This window comes from Mizuhopecten yessoensis, unplaced genomic scaffold (assembly GCF_002113885.1).
Source record: "Mizuhopecten yessoensis strain PY_sf001 unplaced genomic scaffold, ASM211388v2 scaffold4599, whole genome shotgun sequence".
NCBI lineage: Eukaryota > Metazoa > Mollusca > Bivalvia > Pectinida > Pectinidae > Mizuhopecten > Mizuhopecten yessoensis.
The window spans coordinates 1,783,272-1,809,334 of NW_018405627.1; the positions used below are offsets into that span (position 1 = coordinate 1,783,272).

At 36.0% G+C, this 26,063-nt stretch overlaps 1 protein-coding gene across 1 annotated transcript; it reads left to right on the top strand.

Moving 5' to 3' along the window:
- Positions 1-24,357, top strand: LOC110449410 (chymotrypsin-1-like). Its single transcript, XM_021496265.1, has 8 exons — positions 1-89; positions 7,542-7,734; positions 9,462-9,520; positions 13,564-13,727; positions 16,609-16,687; positions 17,184-17,370; positions 20,086-20,216; positions 24,165-24,357. The coding sequence occupies exons 2-8, from the start codon at positions 7,695-7,697 to the stop codon at positions 24,348-24,350; spliced, it is 846 nt and encodes a 281-aa protein (XP_021351940.1). The 5' UTR covers positions 1-89; positions 7,542-7,694; the 3' UTR covers positions 24,351-24,357.
- The last annotated feature ends 1,706 nt before the right edge of the window (positions 24,358-26,063 follow it).

Here is a 26,063-nt window from a genome sequence, read left to right on the forward strand (position 1 = left end):
GTTTGACACGTGTACGAGTGAAATATGATGTCAGATAATGAATATTAGGGTTAAATTAACAGAACGCGACAAAGCCACCGCTGCCAAAGGTATGTTTTCATTAACTGAATTCAAATATTTGTAAAACGATATTTCTAAAAGATGAACTGCGGTCATTGTGAATAGCCTTAATTAAATTGATATATTTATTGTAATCCTCAACTATAAACGTCAGTGTTAAAATTTAAAAAATATTCAGTGACAAAGATGCTGACCATGACAGGGTAACAATGCAAGACATCACGTCATTAAGAGTACCTATGCACCTTTCCTCTTTTCCTGTATTTCTACATCTATATTTTGTTAAACTCTTGACACACTGAGTGTCAAAATTATGACCTTATTGCCGCTGCTAAGTTTTGGTTTTGGTTTGGTTTGATCCTGTTTAACGTACCATTAACAGCCAACGTCATTTAATGTCGTTCCACCATGAATGTTGTGTAAGCGTACATGTGAGTATGTGGGCTAGAGGAAGGGTATGCTTGTGTTTTTACCTCCTTGTGATAGCGTGGATCTGATGCCGACGTTATAGTGCTATCTCACTGAAAAAAACATGACGGAAGGCACCAAACACAGTATCCCGCCTGGTCACATTATACTGTCAACGGGTGAACCAGTTGTTTCCATTTCCCTAGATGTTGACCGCTAAGCTAGGAATAACAACTTCCATTTTTAAGGACTTTGGTATGGGTCGGCCTGGGGCTTTTATGACCTTTGCTTAGTTATAGTCGCTAGCAAACAAATAATAGTTAGAATTAGCAAGAATCAGAAAGATTCCAAATATTGCAATGGATGCAGCAAAATCCCTTTTCATCGCTTTTTGTCCTCAAGTAGAGAGCACGAGTAGAGTGGACGAAATGGCCATACCGTGCACTAGATTGTGCTTTGTTTGACATTTTGCGTCGACTTACTAAATTTTGAAACAGTCGTTATCTTACTCTGTATTTTGAAAGATTAGGAAGTGTTTATCTTTGACATGTTTTTACTTGTTATACAGCTGTAAAATCGCTGTATTTTTAACGGAGTAGAATTTAGATGCTAACTTCAGTGTAAGATAACGATTATCACTCTACACAAATGACACGCAGAATTTTAAGTAACCATGTACTTAACAAACACATCATTTATAGAGGTTCCCCAACGAGTGATGGTTGTGTGTCAGGTCTATCCAACTCGAGTAAGGTCATTTCCGAATTGTATAAAGACACAATGTTTTTCGAGTGCTTTTAATCAAAATTAAATCATGAGAGTTAGGGGAGCTTTTCTCCCTCAGCGTACAGATATTATATAAAAACAACCGATAGTTGTTTTGGGAAAATATTGTTCCTGTTTCCGATTGGGGCAACAATTGCCATGAACCATGGCATTGAATTTGAAGATGATGACGCAATGCATGTTTACCTGACGTCATTATTAGAAGATTGACGAACAAAATCATATCCAGGGTTTTAACCTACTGGTGGGTAACCGAAAATAACTAACAACTCTTAGCAAATTTACCCAATGAGCCGGGAGCGAGGCTGTGGGAGAAATACTTCTCTGAATGTGTGTACAAGGTGCAGAAAATGTTCATCACATCAAGCTCTATGATATGTCTTAAATATTGATCTAAAAGGTAACTCTAATTGAAATGGATTATACACATTTTTAACACGCTCTGCTGGTACTGCATTTGCCCATACACATCGATTATCAAACTAGTTGTCGTCACGGTTCAGGAATATGTGTATCCAGGCGAGTTAATAGTGATGGCAGCAGATGTAACACCATATTTGTTTAGTAATAAACGAAGGCTTCTGGCTGTTTCCTTTTGTTAGTCACCCCTGCACGTTGGGGATCGAAAAAAGAAAGATATTTGCTGTTACTCAATGCATGAATTGGGGAGTTGCTTTTGTACCCTCTAGAAGGGGACACAAATGCGACCATTGGGAGGTTTCTATTTCTTTCTACTTCCAATAATCTTAAGTTTCCTAGCGCCTTGCTTGGCAATATCTCACTTTTGGCTTTAATGTTGAACGTTCTTCCAGGTGAGGAAGGCAATGGGTAATGTCCCCCAGGCTGGGACATTACGAAAGTCTTTAAAATGGTAGTTGTTATTCCCTGCTGAACGTTCAGCATTTGGGGTAATGACAACAAATGGTATTTCAGTGTGATAGCACGGCATCAGAAAGGAGGCAAATACACCAATTTGTCATCTTTAGCATACACACATATCTTCAAATATCGATATATCTAAGGTGAACGGGTGACGCAGTGGATATCGCACTTGCCTTTCCCCGAAGGTTTGAGGTAATTTAATTGTGTTAGTGTATGCGTGCTTGCATGTGTGTCTGCAGGAGACAGGGTATGTTGGTTGTGCTTGCCTCTTTACGATAGTGCGAATCTGATGCCGACTTTATAGTTATATCTCACTGAAATACCCTGTCGAATGCACCTAGCACAGCATTCCGCCCGGTCAGATTATACTGACAACAGGTGGACCAGTTGTTGTCATTTCCCTTAATGCTGGGCGTTAAGCAGGGAAAACAACTACCAACATGTTTAAGGGCTTTGTTATGTCCAAGCTTGGGGACAGAACACATTGTCCGATAGTAGGGATTGGGTAATCGAGAGATGTTTTGACTTTTGACTGTCTCTATGTATGGGGTCGATGTGGTAGTTAACGCTCTCTTATTAGTCGAAACCTTTGTGTATAGTGGATGTTAAGTTCATTTCATGTGGCACGAGTTGAGTTATATCATACGTGCATGCATATACTGTTCATTAGTCACCGGTGTACATATGGCGCTGTATACAATTATAGCGATATAAGACCTCCCAATTAACATACGAGTAGAGGTTTCATATGAAGAAATATAGCGCTTGTTCCAATGAAGGCGACTTGAACTCTTCATTTGGTTGTTAAGTCATGCCAAACCTAGCCGTTTTGACCTTAGGTAACCTAGGTAACCTAGTAACCGGGACCGAATATGACGATGCTTAATAAGGTAAACATGTATGTGTATCATATATGATATTAGATTTTTGATAATATTTCTGAGTTTTTAAATTTTATTATTGTGTAGTAATGGTGGTGATGATAGAACATTTATTGAATAGTTTAAAATACCAACATGAACATTTGTTTAACAGCATTTTTAACAAAATTATGTCTTCAGGAGAACTCGGGTTTTGGGTAATTACTGCAAGCCACACCAGCGTGACGAATCTTTTTAATAATTTATAGAGATGTTGTAATTTTTATTATTTTAACTGTTGTTGAACGGAGAAGGCAAGTAATGCCTCAGAACGGTACGCTTTTTCATATATTTCAATACACATTAGAGAAAAAAACATTTGTTAATTCCACACAAATAGACTTGGATATTACTTATTTTAGTGAAATGAATAAAAGTGGGGAAGTGGGGAAGGGTCACGATTTCAACTGACATCTAAAGCAATATTTCAACGAAACAAATATTTAAACTATCCTAGTTAGTCGTGACCGTGACAGTCTGATTGACACTTGACATAAATTGGTTGTTCACGTATACACGTATACATACATATACTTAAACTATACTGCCCGGTGTTTTTACTAATCAGGTGATCTACGTTCGCGATTATGAGAAAACAAAATTGAATGAAAGTGTATGCGTGCTCTAATACTACACCAAACTCAGATGCAAAAGATATTTGGTGAAACTTTCACTTTTAGACGTTGATATGTGGATATGTAACGTTACATGGGATATTAAGTATACGTGTTTATACACATATAGGAGGAATACATGCGATTTATCAGCAGATTTCAGAACATTTTAGTAGATAATGTATAAAAATATGACTCTTAAAAGTCACATAATTAAACTGGCTCTTACGTCATCTTTTGTTTCAAATCAAGTAATATATGGAGTTTTCATTTTGTGTAACCGCTGTGCTATATGCGTATCTTACCTACGTTCCTGTCGTAAAAGAATCGTCCTCCGGTGTATTTTTTAATGTAAATAGTGATTTGTCTTCTTCCTGTCTTCAATCTAAATTGGTAGAGAATTGTATTTAGTATGTAGTTTCATGCCAAGAATCACACTGTCAGACGCGTCCTTTGAAACAAATCAGAAATATATAGAAGGGGTGTAGGCTCCTGAACCCAAGCTACGTGTCATCCTGACGTCACAAGTACCACTCGACCTGTTTGCTCATTAACATTCTCGCCAGTAAGGAGCGGTCATCTTTGATCGCCTTTATCTAGGTAATGGGACACTTCTGAACGCGCTTTGATAGATGATTCTGTCTCTATTTAAGTATATTACAGGCTTCACGTATTTTTACAAAATGTTTAAATTCATGGCCAAAATCCTTTAACGACAAAACGTTTCGTACACACCCACTCTTCTGAACTGATACTCTCTCCTTTGAACCATGATATGACATGATTTATGCTGATCCATAATTTCTGAACAACATTTTGCAAGGAATTGAATGTTAAGATATATAATAAGCATGTATAAATACGTCATAAATAACCCTATTTGAAAAAATCATCTTACAAGTTTTCTAAAGGGTACCTGTGCCTACCCATTCAAGTACACTTAATGCTACTTGTTCCATTTTGTTTCTAGTATCATATCAGTTTTATAATCATGACCGTTTTCTTCCCTTAATTTTTAAAATTAATCATATATGTATCTCCTCTTCGCTATAATCTCCACGATGATCCGACTTTCAATTCTTGAAATATTGTCATGGTTTACTTTGGCCTTGCAGCTAGCGTATCCTGCTTGGCAGCAACACATTGTTTTTCGCTCATGTACCCGTTGTGTACCGCGGGAAGTCCTCATGGGCTATTCACCCTGATTCCAGCCAATGAGAGCATACATACTGCTAATTCACCTAACATTTTTTCCACAATTTGAAGCAAACATGGACATACAACCTAGCCTACATCTTGCATTTATATGCTACAGTGCGTATACATGTGTACATTGACATGTGGGGAAAAGGCACCCATGTATTGGCAATGAAAATATATTAAAATAATACCCATATTTAGTTTGTACTGTACTAACCGAGTGTAAGAATGAGTAAATGTATAAGAAAACACGTATTCACACAAAAGACTTTTTTTTAAATTTCTCAACTCACGGACTTTCATTCATATTTACGTAAAAGATAAACTGTCACACACTCACACTTGCTGCGGAGGTTAGACTGCACTTCGCGCAAAGAACCAGTTTAAACATCTCACCAACGAGTTGTCATATTAAGTCGTTGTTTTGTACAGTATACTCATGTTAAGAGAACCCGGACTAATTTTGAAAAAATACCCATTTTCTTTGAAATAATTTGAAGCTATGGTATATGGTTCTTTTTCTTTGCTTGTTACTTGTAGAATATGTTATTTTAATACAAATTTCAACATCATTGACGTCACCCTTTTCACCAAATATTGCATGAACAAACAACAGATGTTTGTATTAGGTCAATAACCGGTTATAAAACACCTAAGCTGAAGCACCATTGGAGCATAAGATGGGAAAACACGAAGTGGGCAATCTACCACCATAAACCTGTAATGTTAAATGTGATCATATACATTATACGACTGTTAAAACCTCCTGACAAATAGGACATGATGGCTACCGTATATATTTGCTGATATATTACCGTGTTGGTTCACCTCTGTTCACCTCTTACCAGGTGATTTGGCTAAAGCTTACGATGCATTTTTAAGAAAAAATAGATATCGAGCTGTTACGTTACGTATTTCCTTTACGGAGATAATTTGGTTAGGTTTTATTTCGTGTAACGTCCTATTGACAGTTTAGGTCATTTAAGGACGTGCCTCATTGTGTGTTGTGTAAGCGTGCAAATGTGTATATGTGCCGGAGACAGAATATGTTGGTGTACGTCACAAAGATAGTCTTTTAAAACGGTTATACAGTGTTTTCCAAATAATATCAATGTAGTAATATTGTGAATATAAAAAAACGAAGATGAGTAAAAAATAAAACAATATACAATGTCGATAAACAATTAAACAGAAGCATTATAAATTTGCAAACAAAACACCCATTAAAACTCCGTTATCCTAAGCTAGAAAAACTTAATGTCGTTAAAATAAACTTTCAAAATTCGGTTTAGTCACTTTACAACTAATACGGTTAAAATACCCATGTGTGTTACTGTCGGTAGAAGTAATTTCTAATCTTTATATGAATTGTTAAGTTTTAAATGTCGATATTTTTCACATTATTTACACTGTGTTGAAATTCTGTGATACACAGTCGATAAGATAACCATACTTTGAACAAACGTATCCTTTTGCTTTTAAAAGGTGAGTATTTTCTATAACAAGTGTTACACACGGATTGAGCTTGATGTCTACCGTCAAATTTAAGAACGGATGCGGTTTTATTGGTTTATTATGGTTCTAGCTCTGACATGGACCTCTTACAGAATCGAGTGTTTTTTGTTTCTTTGTCTTCTGCTGAAGAAACTATAATAGGTCTGCTGCCACATTGCAACATTTGGGCTCAATTTATATTCTTTTCTCGATTGATTGATTGATTGATAGGTTTTTCGTCCGCTTCACTACCGAGTAGTTCGGTTATCCAGCAGACGAAGAAAATAAAGGAAAATGAGTAGAAGGGATAAAGTATGGAGTAAAGAGTAGAAGAGGGGGACAGGTTAGAGAAGGAGCCGTCTATCCTATATGTATTAACTGTATAAGTAGTTTTTGTAAGACGGCTCCTATGCCTAAAAATGCCCTAACCTAACACTCGTCTTATAGTATCACCAAGTCTGTACTGGAAGGGAGGTACTGTGCCACCGCCAGCTACACCAGCCCCTGCCTATTCTATGAATTTTGGTTTATATATATAATTAGAAGTCCTTCTAAATGTCTTAATAAAGAGACCCTAGTTTTATCGGCCGAAAATTTGGAATAAAGCTTACACTATCCTCTGTGTCGGAGCATACGCGCCTACTCTTTTCCGAAAAATTGGACAGTTCTCACACGGGCCACCATTTATAGTCCCATCCGACGGACTGTTTGTTAGTGGTTAGAGTCATGCATTAGCTGTTTTGTTGTTGTCCGTTCAAGGTAATCCTTTCTACACCATTCGTCACTGAAAATATGGCTGACTGAACTTTACCAATGTCATATTTCTTAGAAACCTCGTCTTGTCTTAAACTTAATTCTGTTCATCGTTCCAAAATTTATGATTTTTAGTTTATAGTGTGATTATTAGTATGGGTAAAACAGAACAACGGGAGGGGGGTGATTAGTGTTATAGTTTGGTTGTAACCTGGATGGGAGCTGGAGGGGTTAGCGGTTGAGATGATTGCTGGGTGTCAAAGACATGTACAGATGGATTTGTGTTGGCAGGATGTTAACCCCAAACAAACAAACAAATAATTACGCTGTGTTAGACATCATAATAACATAATAAAGATAAATAAAAATCGCTACTTATTGTCTTGTTTTAAGGATACATTGTTTTTAATTTTTCTTTTGATAGATAATTGATTGAGAAATACTGATACGTGTTGTCTTTAACGAAAGTGACACTTCAAAAGAAGATTTGAACTTCGCTCGTGAAAACCTCGTCACGTCTGTCATCTCCATTCTCGGACCAGCCTGTACAGGATATTTACTGAAGAATTCTGAAGAAATGAAGATAATTGCAGCTTTGTGTTTGGTTACCTTTGTGTGTAAGTTGAACATTTTCCCTAACCTTTACGGGTTTTAAGTTGCATACAATTTCTCAGTTAACGTCATTGCAACATTCACTTGATACTATTTTTAAATGCACTGAAACATGTCAAAATTTGAAAATGTAAGTATAAATGGGATTTCATTTGTAAATTTTAAGTAAGAATAGCCTCGGGGGCAAAACATTCTGACACGCGATAATTACTTATTTAACAGTATGATAAAGATCTGAAAGCTAAGTATTTAGTAGTGTTGTTTGTTTTTTAACCAGAGTGTTGTCCGTATAAGTAGATATTTTTTTTGTTTTTTTTTCTCTTCCTAAAAAATAGCCATAAGAAACCTTCACAGTCAAAATCCAAGATGGCTGTCTGCTGGCCATTTTGTTTATCCGATCGGTCCCAAAAATTAACCCCGCACAACTAAGGACCATGGGAAACATACATATACAATTTGAGAAAGATCCCTCCAGCATTTCCTGAGAAATAGTGATAACAAACATTTAATGTCACAATCCAAGATGGCTGCCTGTCGACCATGTTGTTGATCCTATCAGTCTCAAAAGCTGCCCTGCACAACGAGGGATCTAGGGGAACCTATATATATATAAATTTGAGAAAAGTCCCTCTGGTTCTTCCTCAGAAATAGCGATAACAAGAATTGTTTAAGGACGGACGGACGTACCACGGACGCAGGGCGATTTGAGTAGCCCACCATCAGATGACGGTAGGCTAATAAAAATAGTAATACTTCCCATTTAGTTTCTGAAAAGTGACTACAGTGTATAATCAAACAATAGCTGCATTTCTTATACAATATCAGCACGTGTGTCTATTTATAGAGCACACTTAGTTGCGTTTCGTTTACCTCGACATTTATTTTTGGTTCCCAAACTGAACGCCTTTTGAAAAAATTCAGTTTATGAAAATAATTGATAGCATTAAAAATAGATTTCTACATTTTAAGACTATTGTTACGCACTCTAATAAATATAAGCCATGTGTTCATTAAATTATTTATTAAACAACATTTGTTTCTTGTAAAAAGTGATAAAATATCGATATTGTTGCATTGTTCCTTTTCCAGGTGTCTGTTCGCTTATGCGGAACTACCGTTGACCGTTTATAAATGTAACAATTTCGGGTAAAAATCTTTGCGGACCTGCAATTTTTATACAGGCCTTGCAAGGCTTTGTCAAGGCTCGCCTGAAGGCAGCATCAGATTACTAGGTCCGAACTTATTTAATACACGAACAACTGTGGTCCGACCGGTTTAACCGTTTAAACGAAAACGACCTAATTGTTGTTTTTACGTGCTTTTTATGTAATTTTCAATTGAGTTTATTAACAAAATACAACAGGGAGGCAAGAAAATTTGCTCCAATCCCTTTAAACATTTTTTTTTTAACGTCATATTAATAGCGAAGGTCATCTAAGGACGTGCTTCCATGTGTGTATGCATGTATGCGTGTGTGTGTGCCGGAACATGTTGGTGTACGTGAAACAATATGAATTTAATTAAAAAAAGAAACCCTTCAATTTTTAATAATGTAAAGTAAAAATACTGCATCACATAGATGAAAAGAGTTATTATGGGTACCAATACATTTCGGCTAACATCATTTTAGGACGACACTTTATAACCAAACATTAAAATTGTTTCTTTTATTAGATGATTTGATGTCGTATGGTATGACATCGCTGTAATATAATTCATATTAATTTCGCAGATTGTGACAGCAATTCCGAAAAAGTAACACGAAATGTTCATTTGACCAAGAAAAGAATAGTAAGTTGTAAATATTGGTGTTGGTTGTGATGGATTTCAATATATTTTCGATTAATTTATGAAATTATACAATAACAGGTTAAAACATTTCATTTTAAATAAATAGTTGACGTGTTTGAACAAAAATAAACGAAAATAATGAATAAATATTGGCAATACCAAACATACAATTGTACATGTTCATCGGACATTTCAAAATGCACGAATGTAATGCGAGTCGGACATATTTCACAATGGTGTTAGCCCGAGTGAATTATATCCTTTATTAAAATGGACGAGTGCAGTCGTATCTATGTCAAATGAACATATACGTGAGGTATTACTTATATAACATACTTACAATTATCATTGATGTAAACCATATTTTCTGCTAATATTTCCCTTCATCATCCCGTATTAGAGATCGATTCGCATCCTTAAAACACTCGATTGGATCAAGACTCACTAACGTCTATGATGGAATGATAACGTCACGGAGTCGGAGCGTTATATGGCGCTTAAATGTTTGCTTCAATTCGTTGATTTGAACAATGGGTTCTAGGCAAAAAGGACATCTGGCTACTTAGGTAGTACAACACACTGTAATCACGGTGTAATATAAAAGACCATATATGCATTCCCTAATCACCGGCTTAATTACTATGGTAAGATTCATTAGGTTATGGTTTGTAACTAATTGTATGATCATATGCTCGTATTGTGTTCAATATTTGTATATTGTTGTATAAAAACGCTTCCGATCATCATATAAACAGTTTCACTTTTTTTTTTCATTTTTGAAACATGATCTTTATTTATAAATATTGCACATGACTGATAACCATTGCAGCGTGTAAACAGGTGAGGTCACTTAAGGACGTGCCTATGCGTGATTACGTGTGTGTGAAGGATGCAGGATATGTTGGTGTATTTGCCTCCTTTTATTAGTGCGGATCTAATGCCGACTTTATAGTGCTATATTTCTGAAATACCATGCCGAAGACACCCAGCACAGCATTCCGCACGGTCATATGCTACTGACAATGGGTGGACCAGATGTTGCCATTCCCTTAAATGCTGAACGTTAAGCAGTGAATAACAACTACAACAGAAAGCGCTTGAGTGTAAACCATGATTAATTAAAGTTATAGTCAGATCCTGAGCTGCAAGTCAGTAATTAATTGAATCTTCATGTTGAGGATAATATAAGAATATTGATGTGTTATGAAACGTATTTGTTAATTACTTCCATGGTGAGATTGGCCAAAAGAAATCCTCTGATTCCCCTGCGATGTGTTTTCATCAAACTTTACTATATATAGGGGATACCTGCCATCTATCAACACAGTATTTTCATATACTGTACATGAAACCAGTCCTGCACCTGGTTTCACTTGTAGTCTGTCATTAACAGGCCAAGCACTTCTCTACGTAGTTGCGTCCATGTGATACCATTTCGTCACCTCCAGGAATGGATATCGTATTGACAAGATGTGGGACGTAACTGAGGAAGTTGTGCTCAAGTTTGACATCATTGGCACGGATTGTGTCGCAAACAATCGGCCTCGTGATTCAGGGTGAATCTATTGAAATAATCATTGATATCAACTTTAAAAAACATTTCATTGCAATAAAATTAGATGTCACTACTGATGATGAATGGAATTATTCTTAATTAATCAACAAAAGAATATTTTTTTTCTAAAAGTTCCACAACCAAAAATGAAACTGTAAATTACTGAGTTAGGAACCTTTAATCAATTGTTGAAACAGTAACAGTGATTTTCAACGGGTTATCTTCATGGGAAGGTCAATACCATATCCAGGGATTGATGTCAGAAATATGTTTATGAAGTTTCGTCAAGATTGGTTGAAAACCTTTTGTCCGACAAACAGATATGATAATATCAATGTATGCTCCAAAAGAGTCCGCAAGTCAAAGAACATGTATAACATTTCGTGAATACTAGACATAGTATCTATCAGACACACGAGTTTAGCCGAGATGAATATTTCCCAAAGTCTCTAACATAGGTGTTGAACTACCGAGTGCGATTTAACAAGTCCGGTGCTCTAGCCATTGGAAAAGGGAAATCCCCAAAAATAAACGAATAAAAACGATCACATTTCCCTCAGCCTTTTTGAAAAACCTTTTCTTTTATGCATGATCTTGCTTCCCTCGTAAATGATATTTGATATGTCTTCTATGTTACAAAATATCTGATTGGTTAACTCAAAATACATGACCGGAAATTAAAACATTGAGCACGTCTCACACAATTCCCTGTGTGTGAGATAGAGCTGTCCAGGGTAAGAAAGAGGTGTAGGAAATTTCTATATTATACCCAATTTCACGTGACGTGACGTCATACTGGTTGGACAATGACGTGACATCACGAAATTTGACCTCTCTGATGCCGCAATGCGGAAAAGGCGACGTGATGAAATTAAAACCTTTTACGATATATTACGCAAACATTGTTTGCAAATAATGAATATGCTAAATATGGCTGGCTGATTCGTTTCCGTCTAAAAAGCTCAAGAGGGACATCAAAACTCACCTCTTCACGTCTGCATTTTAGAATCTTTGCAAAGACGTCATGTAAATACTACCGTTTTATTTGTTCAATCATGTGCACATTGCTTGCTTAAATGTATAAAAGTGGGTGGAAGCCTTTGATTTTTTGTTTTCACAATTATAACAATTACTATTATCCATATGTTGTAATGCGCTTTAGAGTCATTTCACAAAATATTTATGGCGCTGTATAAATGTTGTTTATTATTATCATATTATTATTATGGGAAAATTGATATTTTCAAAGTGGTGGCCAGTCCAAACGCATTTTCATGGTTTCTGAGATTATTCTGGTTGTTTAAATGAGAGAGAAAAAAAATACTTTTCATACCCAAGGGTGCAGGATAGGGAAATCCCACCATCGGGATATTCATATATGACAAAACCCTCGGGAATTTCCCTATTCTTAAACCCCTGGGCATGAAAGAGTCTTATACTATTTCGGTTTTATAACATTTTTATTGCCTTTGTTTTATGGGGAATAGTTCATGATTTACCTACTTGCCAGCCCTGGAGGTCGGAGATCGATAACAAATACACCTTACTACTACTACCTATTGCATGTATCGTAAGAGGCGACTTATATGGGAACCCCCTGGCTTTGCGTAATCTATTTTGGTACACAAAGTCGATCGAAATATATCTGCTGTACCCATTGCCAAATTTGGAATCTTTATTTTTCTCTACTTCTACCCGCCTTTTATTTCCTAACGCATTGCTTAGCAGTACCTCACTTTGGCTTAAGTGTTAAACGTTTGCCCAGGTGAGGAAGCCGTTTGGTTCTGTCCCTAGGCCGGGACATACCATGGTCTTTAAAATGGTAGTTATTCCTTGCTTAGCGTTCAACATTTAAGGAATTGGAAACAACTTTTTCACACGTTGTCAGTATAATGTGACCGGGCGGAATGCTGTGCTGGGTGCATTCAGCATGGTATTTTAGTGAGATATCATTATGAAGTCAGCATCAGATCCACGCTGTCACAAGGAGGCAAATACATAAACAAACCCTGTCTACAGCACGCAAACACACATGCAGGCATACACAAACCTCATGGAGGCACGTTCTTGAATGACCTTGATGTTGACAGGACACCAAAAATATAAAACCAAACCATTGACACACATGCAAGATGTTCAGTGAATCCTCGTTATTTTCCTCTGATTTGTCGTGCCAAACTTTAGCATTATAAAGCGATAAGACGACATTTTGGTAAATATGTGTAAAGGAATCAAAAGGACAATCGAAATGTGTTGACGATATTTTGAAACAGGCATGTAACGGAATTGTAGCGATAAGTGGTACCTTTAAATTCAATAGCTGGGCGAGTTGCAAAATTAAACAAAGAGCACTATACCACATTTTTACTCTGTTGTCACGGTATGAAGAAAATCCTGAATGTAAGTTTTTCCCTTATATTACCAATGTACAATGTACAGATACAAATGCAACATATGTTTTTTTTTTCATTCCACGATGACCACGAAGAGTACTAGGATTATCAATGGAAAGGATGCGGATATAAGAGATTTCCCATGGCAGGCATCACTTCGGACTGTCGAACCCCTTCGTCACATTTGTGGCGCTGCTGTCGTGTCGGCTAGAGTAGCCGTTACTGCCGCGCATTGTTTCTCTCATTCCAAAGACCCGAAGTAGGTAGATCAAGAATAAACATTATTGGTGTTATATCGATTCAAACATCGATCTCCCTACAAATACGTAACAATTTTGGACATGCGTGTTGACAGTTATAATCTTATTTCCATCTGGCTTGCTTACTTCGATATTGTTCTCTTTGATTTTAATTTCTGCGCACAAGATATTGATATCGTTCAGTCCATGTTCATAAACATGTTTTACTGTTAAAGGGGCTATTAAGTCAAATGACAACCTAAAAACCGAGTCGATAATAAAAATATAAATATCCCAACGAAAGTTTACGTAGTTGATAGTTACATGACCTGAAGCCAACATCCAGTGTGGTCAGTTTAATTTTTTGGAAAAGCCGGTGATCAAAACAGCTAAGACCGAAAAAGAGCAATATCCGGACCTTTCCATGTGAAGTAAACATGTAGAGCAGTACACAATACGGTGTCAGTTATGAGTCTGAGTTCACACCTACTGCATTCCTGTCGCTTTGAACGTACACAATACATCGTAAGAATTATAAGCATCACACTATATACATCTACTCAGATATTTCTGTTCACAGTTGGATTTGTATAAAAAACAAACAGGTTTAATGAGAGCATGCACGCACTGAGAGGGTGTCACAGGGACATTTTCAAACCACAGAAAGTACGACATCAACAGGTTTATACGTAAAATAGATTACTCATTTATATCGATGAATGAGATGTTGTTTGGAAAATGTTTTTGATTCAGAGTAATTAAACATCAACTATAGTTACTGGGTAAATAAATTATAATAACGATGTTTCATTAGCTTCGTAAGACAAACAGCTACATAGATCTCCACTCCAATCAATATATAAACCATATAACATATGATAATAAATAATTTAGAAACAATATTTTGGTAAAAATGTTTTAATTATGTAATAATATTCCTCCGACCAACTTCACACAATTGCTTCTTTCTTCTTATCAATAACATACATGAAGTAACACTCATAATGAGTTAGATTTGGTTTCATAGGATTTAGCGTCTTTAATACATGTTGTATATGAGTTCATTTAAGGATTAGTCATATGTGTTTAATGTATGCATGTATGCGTGCTTGAGGCGGTACGTTTGTGTATTTGCCTCTTTGCGAATGCACAGATCTAACGCAGACAGTATTTCGCAATCTCACTTAAATCCCATGTCGAAAGCATCCAACACAGATAACTCAAACCGGTCACATTAGTTGGTCAGCTAGTTGTTGCGATTACCCGAAATTCTAAACCATATAAAATATCATTTTCTGGACTTGGGTATGTCCCGGCCTGAGACAGACTCAATCACCTGTCCCACTTTGGCAAACTTCAACACTTTGACATAATGGGATGTATCACCGTGCACAGCGCTTGTCTCTTTTTAGGGGATGCTTTCATGCAAGATATCTGTTCAGAAACATTAGGCTTTTATGTGTAGTAGGAGTTTTACCACAAAACAAACAAACGATTGTCAACCTATCAGGAACATATGTAAAAAAAGGGTGAACGTTGTTTTCCTTCGCGTATGACCTATAACTGGCTGGAGAAAAGACTAAGTTTGATTTAATAGTTATGTATTCAATGTTACTCTCCCCTTGACGAAGTCTTACGAATTCTTACGAAATGTATTTACCTACTGAATATTAAGGTTTCATGTTTGTTTCGTTTCCTGAGACATGCGAAAACAAATACGTTTCGGATTATTTGTGTTAAATTAAATTTTTCCATTGCATTGACAAATTTCTAATAATGGCTTAATCATGATTGACATGGTTTTTGATTAAAATGCTGCTATTTGATGAATTTGCAAATTAAGTTTCATCATCAACATTATTGACAAGGAAAGTAAGTTTTAAGATGTGTTGTTAGGGTAACTGTTCCGCTGAACGCTGCTCTTTTTCTTTTCAGTCGGATGAATCTGGCATTTTCATTTTTCTTAAATAACAAAAGTTATTAGCTGTTGGGAAATACATCGCCCAGGTCGTGAAACAATGTAAAAGATATAAAATCATAAGAGTAAAAACAATTAATTTTCCTACGTGTCGAAAAAAAAAGATAATTCTTTATAATTTCAAGTATGCGTGGACAGGTACGATGTAATGGTGACGTCCATGTTTAAACGTGGTCGAACAAGCTAGCAGACAGAATCGGCGAGAAAAAGGAAGAAGCTGGAAGATGATCAATCGAGCAATAAAAGCGAAAACATACATGTGTTGTGGCTTAGATCGATAAATTACACCACGGTTGTTTGTCCGCCCTACATGGTTGTGAAGTTGCAAGGCACTAACTTAACCAGTAAGAACTGTATCGTCTAAGAGTAACATTGAATACGTCCATTGTGTCAATAGTATCACCTACCCCTTCGAAGACATAGTCGCCATTTGTTGGATTCTGCTCTCATGACATATCGTGATTTCTCGTATGCATTATACGAATGACGTAAGCATGGTTTCAATCCCGATTCTAGTTCGATAAGTATCAGGCAGAAAAAAAGGCTTCGCATATATGTCTTGACATAATCCAAGTTAATCGAATTTTGAATACTTACAATCCGGTATACTTATAATGTTTATGAAATTTTATGACTTCAAAACTTTGAAACGTTTTTCCAAAAGTTTAAGACACGGTAATTTTAATAAACAAAGTCATGGTTCACAAACTCAACATGTGAACACAAAACTTTCAACTTCCTATCGATGAATATGTTTCACATATAAAAGCAATTTGATTGCATTGACCTATTGAAATCTTTTATTCATGTTGCTTATCCAATCAGAAAAAAATCCAATGATATTGTCATTTCAACAAAAATAGATAAGATGTAAGGCTTGGTAAAAAATATTATCTTTAGTCAAATGCTTATTTTTCTTTCAGGAGTTATTCACTCGAAGTTGGATCAAGCAGACTTTCTGGAGATACGGGAACTGTCGTTCAAGTAACTAAAATTACCAAAGTAAGTAAAAATAGATGACAAATTCCAAAACGTTTAAGGTACACTGGGATATCAAGGTGACAAAAATTGAAGTGGAGATAAAGAAAATAAAAGTTAATACAACATTTTTTTCTCGGTAGATTTTAAAAGTTTCAGTCCATCCTTTAATTTGAGTTTGTTGGCAAAGTGTCGAATACATGATCTTCTAATCTTTTTTTTTTTAATTTTTTTTATCAAAAACAGTGAACCAAGGCTAAATAAGCGTATTTCCTCTATGTTGATATATCACAAGAAGATATTAAATTGCAGAACTGTTTTGAAACTGCATCAAAACGTAGAAGATGGTATATGGTATAACACCAGGCACAATGACAATGTGCAATGAATGAAATATCAAAACATGCCCATACCGTAAGGTTACAGACAAGTGAAATTCATGCCTAATTATGAGAAACATCGATAGTACAGTAAAAACAGATATTCTTCTCTATTTTTGTAACATCTGTTTATCCGACAGCATCCAAACTTCAGGAAGGTCTATTACACAAACCGAAACGACATAGCAATCCTTCAGTTCGACCAGGATATAGCAGGGACGTCTGATAAATTAGCCACAGCAGTTGCCATTCCAACGGATGACGAAGACTTCAGTGGTTCAGCATGTAATATTACCGGATGGGGCCGGGTCAACGCCCAAGACGAATGTTAGTATAGAAGAACCTGATGTCTTTCACAAATATACATTTTAAGCTCACAATATTTTACTATATCCGCCTTTGTTCGTAATCCATTGTACGTGGTATGTTGTCGTTTTATTTTTGAATTTCAAACTCGATTAACTGTGCCTTCGGCATTGTATTTCAGTGAGATAGCCCTATAAAGTCCGCATCAGACCTGCGCTATCACAAGGAGTCAATTACACCAACAAACCCGACCTCAAGCACACAATACACATAGAGGCACGCCTTAAATGATCTTAGCCGTTGATATGACGTTAAAATTATATAACCAGCAACAACAAACCATTTTGAGGCGATATGAACATGATGACTACTATCTTGAAAATATGTTTTAAATGATTCTTGTCAGTTTGCTTAATCAGCTTCAAAGGTCAAGCGGTCACTGTTAAGAAAAGGTTATATGAAGACGTATGCAAAAGGAGACATCGCCAAAAGGAGAATCCAATTAAAAAGAGGTATCTCATGTGGTGCAATGGGCACAGTAGAACACTTTTAATTCGGCGTTTGGTTAGGTTTTATAGCGTTGAACGTCCTATCAGCAACTAAGGTCATTTAAGAACATGCTTCCATGTTTGTAATGTATGCATGCATGTGTGTATGTATGCTGCAGGCAGGGTATGTTGGTGTGTTTGCTTGTTTGTTTGTTTGTTTGTTTGACTTTGTTTAACGTCCTATTAACAGCTAAGGTCATTTAAGGACGGCCTCCCCTGTGTGCAAGATACATGCGTGTAGTGTATGTGTGTGTATTTTGGGAGGCTGCGATATGTTCAAGTTTGTCTCCTTGTGATAGCGCGGAACTGATGCCGACTTTATAGTGCTACCTCACTGAGACATGCTGCCGAAGACACCCAGCAGGACGCCCCACCCGGTCACATTATACTGACAACGGGCGAACCAGTCGTCCCACTCCTAATTTGCTGAGCGTTAAGCAGGAGTAGAAACTACCATTTTTAAAGACTTTGGTATGTCTCGGCCAGGGGACAGAACCCAAAGCCTTCCTCACAGGGGCGAACGCTCAACAAATGGCCAAAAGTGAGGCATTGTCAAGGGAGACATTAGGAAGAAGAAAGTTATTTAGAAAGGAGAGAAGAGATAAGGTCCCAAATTTAGTCGCCTCTTACGATCATGCAATTGGGGGCAGCAGGTACAATTCTTACGCCCTACCTGCAGGGACAGGTGTGTTTGCCGCCTTGCGATAGTTACCCATGCAGGTCAGGGATAGAGAGAATAATACATGCTGTGTACCCAGAGAGGTGACTTATTTGGGAACCCCTGCTTAATTGGGGACAGTACCTTATGTGCAAAGCCGACTTAATCGAATGTTCAACACTAAGACCAAAAGTGAGAATTTGTTAAGCAATGTACCAGGAAAGAAAAGGGTTTTGAGGAAAAAAGAGCAAATATGTAGATCCCGAAGGTTGTAAATGGGACAGTAGATCAATTATGGCTTCCTTCAAAATTCTCTAAGCAGCAGACGCAGCATTAGTCATATTACTCGCCTTTTACATCAGCTGTGAGATACTTAACGTTATCGTCTTGTTGCCTTTTTCATATATAAAACACTTCCTTTTTTATAAACATATTTGATTAATCAGGCAGTCGTGGGTTGTCTGGGGGATGAGTTGCCCCAGCTACAACAAACAATACATTTTATTTTCTCATTTTCCTTATGTCTTGAAATAATTCATTTTTCATGTCATGTGCATTTTTTTCGCACTCTTGTTATCACGGTTTTGTAGTGGAAAAATGTTTTCCGGAAATTTGATCCAGTTTCCGGTTTAAATAGTATAATATATGATAATAATTATAACAATAATTTGAAACCACAGACACACACACCAAACCACCCACCGAATCACACCATCTCTTGCACTCGCACAAATGTGTATATTTATACTGAACTCTTATACACATACGTACTTATATACTCATCAATTCATCACACATTTCCATACTTTTATAATTAAATACATGTCACCGTTAGATAATATATGCAAACAGTATGTAAATAGATTCGGTTAAGTTGTTTGCATCTGTCTCTTTTTATTTTGGAATTATACATCCAACGTTTGCTTCCGGTTTACGTACTACATATGGTTTTGTAAGTAAAAGTTTACGATTCTTGTAAAAGTGTTCGATATTTTGATATTATCAAACTCTTACTATCTCCTGGTGTGATTTTAATGTATATTGATATATTTTCTTTTACTGGTTTCTCGATGATTCGAAATGCTGATAAGGGGGTAGTTGTTTTGTTCTGAAATGTCTCTGTTTTTTGCCTTTCAAATGACCTATTTAGTTGTACAATACGTGTTACTGATACGTTGATTAACATAAAAATGCTATGAATGATTATGATACCTTAATAAATGTGTCAAGCCCCCACACAACTATTTCAACTATTACTTAGAGGTTTACTTCTTTTTCAGCAAATGAAATTATCGATATCGATATATCATAATAGTTTAATATATAGACCCTACAAAAACGGGGTTTTCCTTTTGTCTCTTAGAGAATATGGAATAAACCAACATTGATTTGCGGTCCCCATCGCAACACTAAGTATCTTTTTCGTGTTCTATCTTTCCTGTCGACTCTCAATCTCTTTCTATCCGGCGGTGTCTCCTAAGTCAGCCGCCATCACATGAACATCGTTACATAATATAATGTATATTTCAGTATCGTCCGACCACCTGCAGAGGGCTTTGACTGTTGTAATTACTAAGGATGAATGCAAGAACATATCTAAATATGATTGGATCTTGGACAGCGAAGTGTGTGTGTATACCGGATCTGACGGTGCTTGTTATGTAAGTAGGCCCTAGTTCACTATTGTTATATTCAGTTGGGAGCTAACTTAACCTAGTGCATTTCAGTGCACAAGCTTATGCAATAGAGTTAACTACAATGTACCATTCTCTTTATCATAATGATCTTCTGGTTATCATCATTTAGTACATATTGTGAATTTCTCCCCGCCCCTCTGCTTAAAAAAATGTTTTTTCCCCCCATACTTAGAGAGTATCAAAGCAGTATCCTTAAAACATGATTTTACATACTTATCTAATTCTATGCTTAAATGAAAGTTATTCTTTTTAAGTATATATGCGTAAATATATTTAAATAATGAGCGATAACTTGTTGAATTATAAATACATTTAATCACATGCCATTGGTGGTTTCACATGTGTAGCTTCCTATCTCATCGATTTATTAATTAAAGTGCATTTATCAAAAGTCAGTTTTTGTTATACATATTATATGTATACAAATATGGTTGAATTATATATTAATTTATATTGATGAAAATGAATTGATACCACATTTTTTACTATATGTATATACTAACTATATGTAATCTTCATTCATGTTAGGTACTTTTGGTATTTATAAGGATGTAGATTTTCGTTATCGATCATAGATATGCAGGTATCCGTTTTGACTTTTGCCTAGTAAATTTGACCTGTCTGAACCTTGGCTATATAGCTGGCACAACCTGAGGGGGCATGTACTGCAGAGGGTATGGTTTCTGATAGCATTGCTGATAGACACGTGGATAGATATAGCTGTGTTTACAATTTGATTATATAATTGCGACCTGGGCACCGATCGCTGAATTATAGCTTAATTTATATGTTACCTATACATATGCCAAAGTAAACAGGGTTGAACCGGTAGTCGGAGGAACGTCTGTCATTCCATCCTTCCCATTATGGTACATAACAATTGAATTTCCGCAAATAAACTCGACAAATATTTACTGCTTGCGACTTGCATACTGAGAATATGCCTCTGCGTTGATTTAAGTGCATATTGAACTTGATAATTGATCAACATTAATATGTAAGTAATGACAGGAAAGATATTATTAATCGACAGAATATGGACACAGTACTGACATTGCAATAACTAAGGTATCTGACACCATTACTCTTACTTGGTGCAGCTTTCTAAAAGAAGGAGAGATGATAATTTTGTTAACACATGTAAAAGCAAATGTTGATAAGCAAATAAATATTAAATCTGCTGGTACTTTGCTAACAATTTATGTATAACCTTATTTATGCTTTATATCAATAAAATCAGGAACAAAAAATATTATTTAATTTCTGTTAATTATTTTACTCCGAGGTAAGTCTGAACCCCATGGCCACTTAAGCATTAAAATGAAAATAATCTTTTCTATTGGCGTGCAATGGGCATTGCGGTATCAAGTCCTCTTATTTTATATATGTATGTTAGATGCATATACATGCCTCTGCTGTGGTTTCGAATCAATTCTTTTAGACAACAGAACTTGTTATTGGGTATCGCCAATTTTAAGTTTTTTGAGCTTCTGGTATTAACATGTCTGAAATATATACACTACAAGATGGTGTCGTTGTTAGGTCTTCCTTTATCATATGATTAAGTAACTCAAATTTCATTTTGAACGCGATTATTTTCTTGATTCATTTAAACAATAACTGGTTGTCTGGATGTAATTATTGTTGATATAATTACAAGTGGCCTCTGGCAAATCCCATAAAACCGCTAGGGTTTTATGGTAGATTTGCCAGAGGCCACTTGTAATTATATCAACAATAATTACATCCAGACAACCAGGTGTTTTTTATATTTACATATTTTTCTTTTTTAAGACATATTCCTACAAAAACCATTCGCCCTGCCTCAAAATACATTTCAGGCGGCCATTTTGTTTGTTTACATATTCCTACACCTGAAACAGGCAGTTGTAATTATAGTCGAGCAGTTGTAATTATAGCCTATATAATTACACTTGCCCTCTAACACTGTTGTAATGGGACGGCGCGGGGGGCAAATGTAAATATAGTTAAGTAATTGATAAAAACTATTTTAGGAAGGTAAACTACATTTTTAAACACTAGAAATACATGCATGTGCAATTTAATCATGCACATATAATTTGATTTGTTTTAATACCAAGGGAAAAAGGAAAACAGTAATTTCTGATATCACAAAGTTAATTCTCAGTTTGGAAGAAAAAAAGTAGTACCGTGATAAATATCTGAATACTTTCTGTACTTGATATATATCAAACCTAAGTGTTTTGAAATGAATGTGTATTGACCTGCAAGTAAAACAATAGTTTCAGAGTGATTTGCCGATCTTGAGCATGATTGTCTTATCACAAATGTAAACAGCTGATAATTTCTGAATGAAAATATCAGGTTGTAATATTAGAGACTTTTCTTGAAATCAAGGAGAGGGATATTAATTATAGAGACATTTTCTTGACTCGCAGACTGTTTTGAGGCATATATTGATATAATCATACAACGTATCTGTCTGTCGCACAACATGTGTTTACTAAGTGTTCAACCAATCTTGATGAAACTTCATATACCTATTTCTGACAGCAATCGCTTGAAACAATCGACCTTCCATAGTCCTTAAAAAGGGTTGATGTTATTCCCTGCTTAACCTTCAGCATTTAGGGGAAATGGCAACAACTGGTTCACCCAATGTCAGTATAATGTGAGCGAGCGAAATGCTGTGCTGGCTGCCTTCGGAATGGTATTTCAGTGAGATGGTACTATAATGTCGGCATCAGATCCGCGCTATCACAAGGAGGCAAGCACGCCAACATACCCTGTATCCTGCATACGCACACACAAGCACGCATACACTACACACATGGACGCACGTCCTTAAATAACTTTAGCTGTTAATAGGACGTTTAACAAAATTAAACCAAACCAAATCAATCGACCTTCCAAAGAAGTTTGAAATGAATCCGTCGAAAATTGCTTGATATATCGAGCGATCACTAGTTCAGCATTTGGGGCTTAACTCAGTAAATTATAGATAATGGTAGTTATCGAACTTGTCAAATCTGTCATGGTAATTAACCTTCATATTATGTTTGAAGATAATCTATTAAACAGTACTCGAGATATCGAGCGGTCAGTATCAGCATTTGACTAAAGGGACATTACTCAGTAACTAACAGCTAACTAATGGTGATTATCGAACTTGTCAGAGCTTTCCTGGGTGCTGAAATCTTTTTTAAAAACTTATTCTGGTTGATTCAATGAGAAATACTTCCATTTATTGAAATGAAAGTATGTTTTTATTAAAGCTGATAGCGCTGATTGGTTTAATACTATGCTTTTAGTTCTATGATTCTTTTTATTTTCATATCATGAAAGGACCCGTTCATTATACAGAGATAATCGAGATCTGCACTTCAGGCTTTTTTTTACTAGGGTAAACACTGGTGCACTTGAGGTAAGACTGAAGTGACCTGAATTTGACTACAATGTTTTGTCTAGTACACTGCAGTATTCATTACGTGTGCACTTCCAAAACACTACAAACCAAGTAGAGTTTGCTCCCAATTTTAAGTGGCCCCTTCTTTGCTATTGCTATGTAAGTGGGCCCTACTTCACTATTGTTATGCAAGTGGACCATTTTGTAACTTTTACATTCTATAAAAAGCTAAGGTCATTCAACGACGTACCTCCATGTGCGTAATGTATGCGTATGTGTTTATGTGTGTGTGTGAGAGAGGGCGTGTGTGTGCCCGAGGTGGCACCCAACACAGTTTTTCACCCGGTCTCATTATACTGACAACGGGTAAACTATTGGTTGCGATTCATCTTGATACTGAAAGTTATATGAATATTGTAATTTGTTACATTATATAAGCTGGTAATCATTAAAAATAATTATAAATCTATTAATTTGTTTTCAGTTATTAATTGATATCACTACACATGTGTTTGTATCATTAGGGCGACAGCGGTGGACCTCTGACCTGTGGCAATGTACTTGTTGGCTTGACGTCATTTGGAAAGAAAAACTGTGTAATCCAATTCCCAACTGTTTATACTCGAATAAGTAAGTTCCGGGACTGGATACAAAAGTTTATTGAAAAGACATCGATACATGCTCCGATTTTGTCATTGTCTGTTTTTTGAAGTAAACAATGATAAACTTTAAAATTGTCGTTATTGTTATTTCTTTAATTACTTACGTCAACTGTTTTTTTGTTAGTTTCATTACTTTTCTCAATATCTCAAAGACCTCATGACAGTATTTTTGCATTTCATCATCGTTAAAATATACAATTTAACGTGTAATGGTAACATTTCACAAATGGTTTCCCCAGCAGGTGTGGGAAAGATTAGGCCTGCTGTATGCCACTACATCTCCTTGTATAAAGACAATTTCATTCGCCCACCCCTCCTTCTCGTGCAAAATTAGGGATTATCTTCTGCGTCTGCTTGGGGAAATTGAAGAAATCATAACTGATCTGCTGATCCCAATATATTTCAGATTTATTTGTTTTTTATTCTCTTTACTGTACTTTTCCTTTTCGGTGTTGCCTCCCTGGGCACTCGGCTTTATATGACCTTGGTCGTTTCAAGGACATGTAACTACACACAAACAGCATTAACATTAAATACAATCTCTTAATGAATCTTTTGCTCCATTTTTGAATTATTGCCACTCGGTTGTGTTTTAAATGATTTTGTTTTCCAAATGGTTTTGTAATGAAGACTTGAATAGCATGTACACTGTGTATCTCAACTTTTAAACGTACATTGTATACAGAATATGCAGACCTCGGCAAACGCACAAATACTAATTCCGATAGGTGTTTTAAGCCATATCACCGATACAATGGTGTCGATGCCACATTTTACCAAGTTGTATTAAGCTGTAATTTGTTTTGCTATAATGTTATACAATTCTTCTTAATTCAGCAATTGACACAAATGCGTTTGTGGCATAAATACATTGCATATACAAGGATCAACTTTTTAAAAAAGTCTTTGATATGCTTTAATTTGTTTTGCTATAATGTTATACAATTCTTTTTAATTCAGCAATTGACACAAATGCTTTTGTGGCGTAAATACATTTTATATACAAGGATCAACATAACTCAAATTCACAGCGTATTTAATGAGCGTATGGCGTTCGCTTTAAATATTAATACGGCTCTATTTGTGTACTCTTCTTGTTGGTCGACATTATTGATTGCAGAAACTTGACCGATTCGATTGAAGACAAATAATACCGTCTCTTCATATACATATGTCTTGTCTTCAGATCGATAAAAGGTACATTTCATTAGGAAGTGATACCCGCCCTCTATGACCGAACCACTACATGTATGATTCTCTAATGGAATAGGGTTTGGTTTGTGCCAACGAACTACCTCAACACTCAAGCGATGAGAAGCGATTCTTCAAATTTTGTTAAACTTCTATACTACCTACGAACTGCATTCTTTTACCGCGCTAGCCAAAGTTTGTAGATTTTTAAACATTGGTTTTGTCTTGTTTAACGTCCTATTAACAACTAAAGTCATTTAAGGACGTGCTTCCATGTTTGTAGTGTATGCGTGCATGTGTGCTAGAGACAGGGTATATTGGTGTTAGTGTCTCCTTGTGATAGCGCGGCTTTGGTTTTGTATTATTTTGTATAACGCCCTATTAACATCTAAGGTCGTTCAAAGACGTGCCTCAAAGTGTTTTGTTTAAGCGTGCAAGTTTGTATATATGCTGGAGACGAGAGTATGTTTTCGTACTTACCTCCTTGTGATAGCGTGGGTCTGATGATGCCGACTTTATAGAGCTATATCACTGAAATACCATGCCGAAGTCACCCAACATAGCGCTATA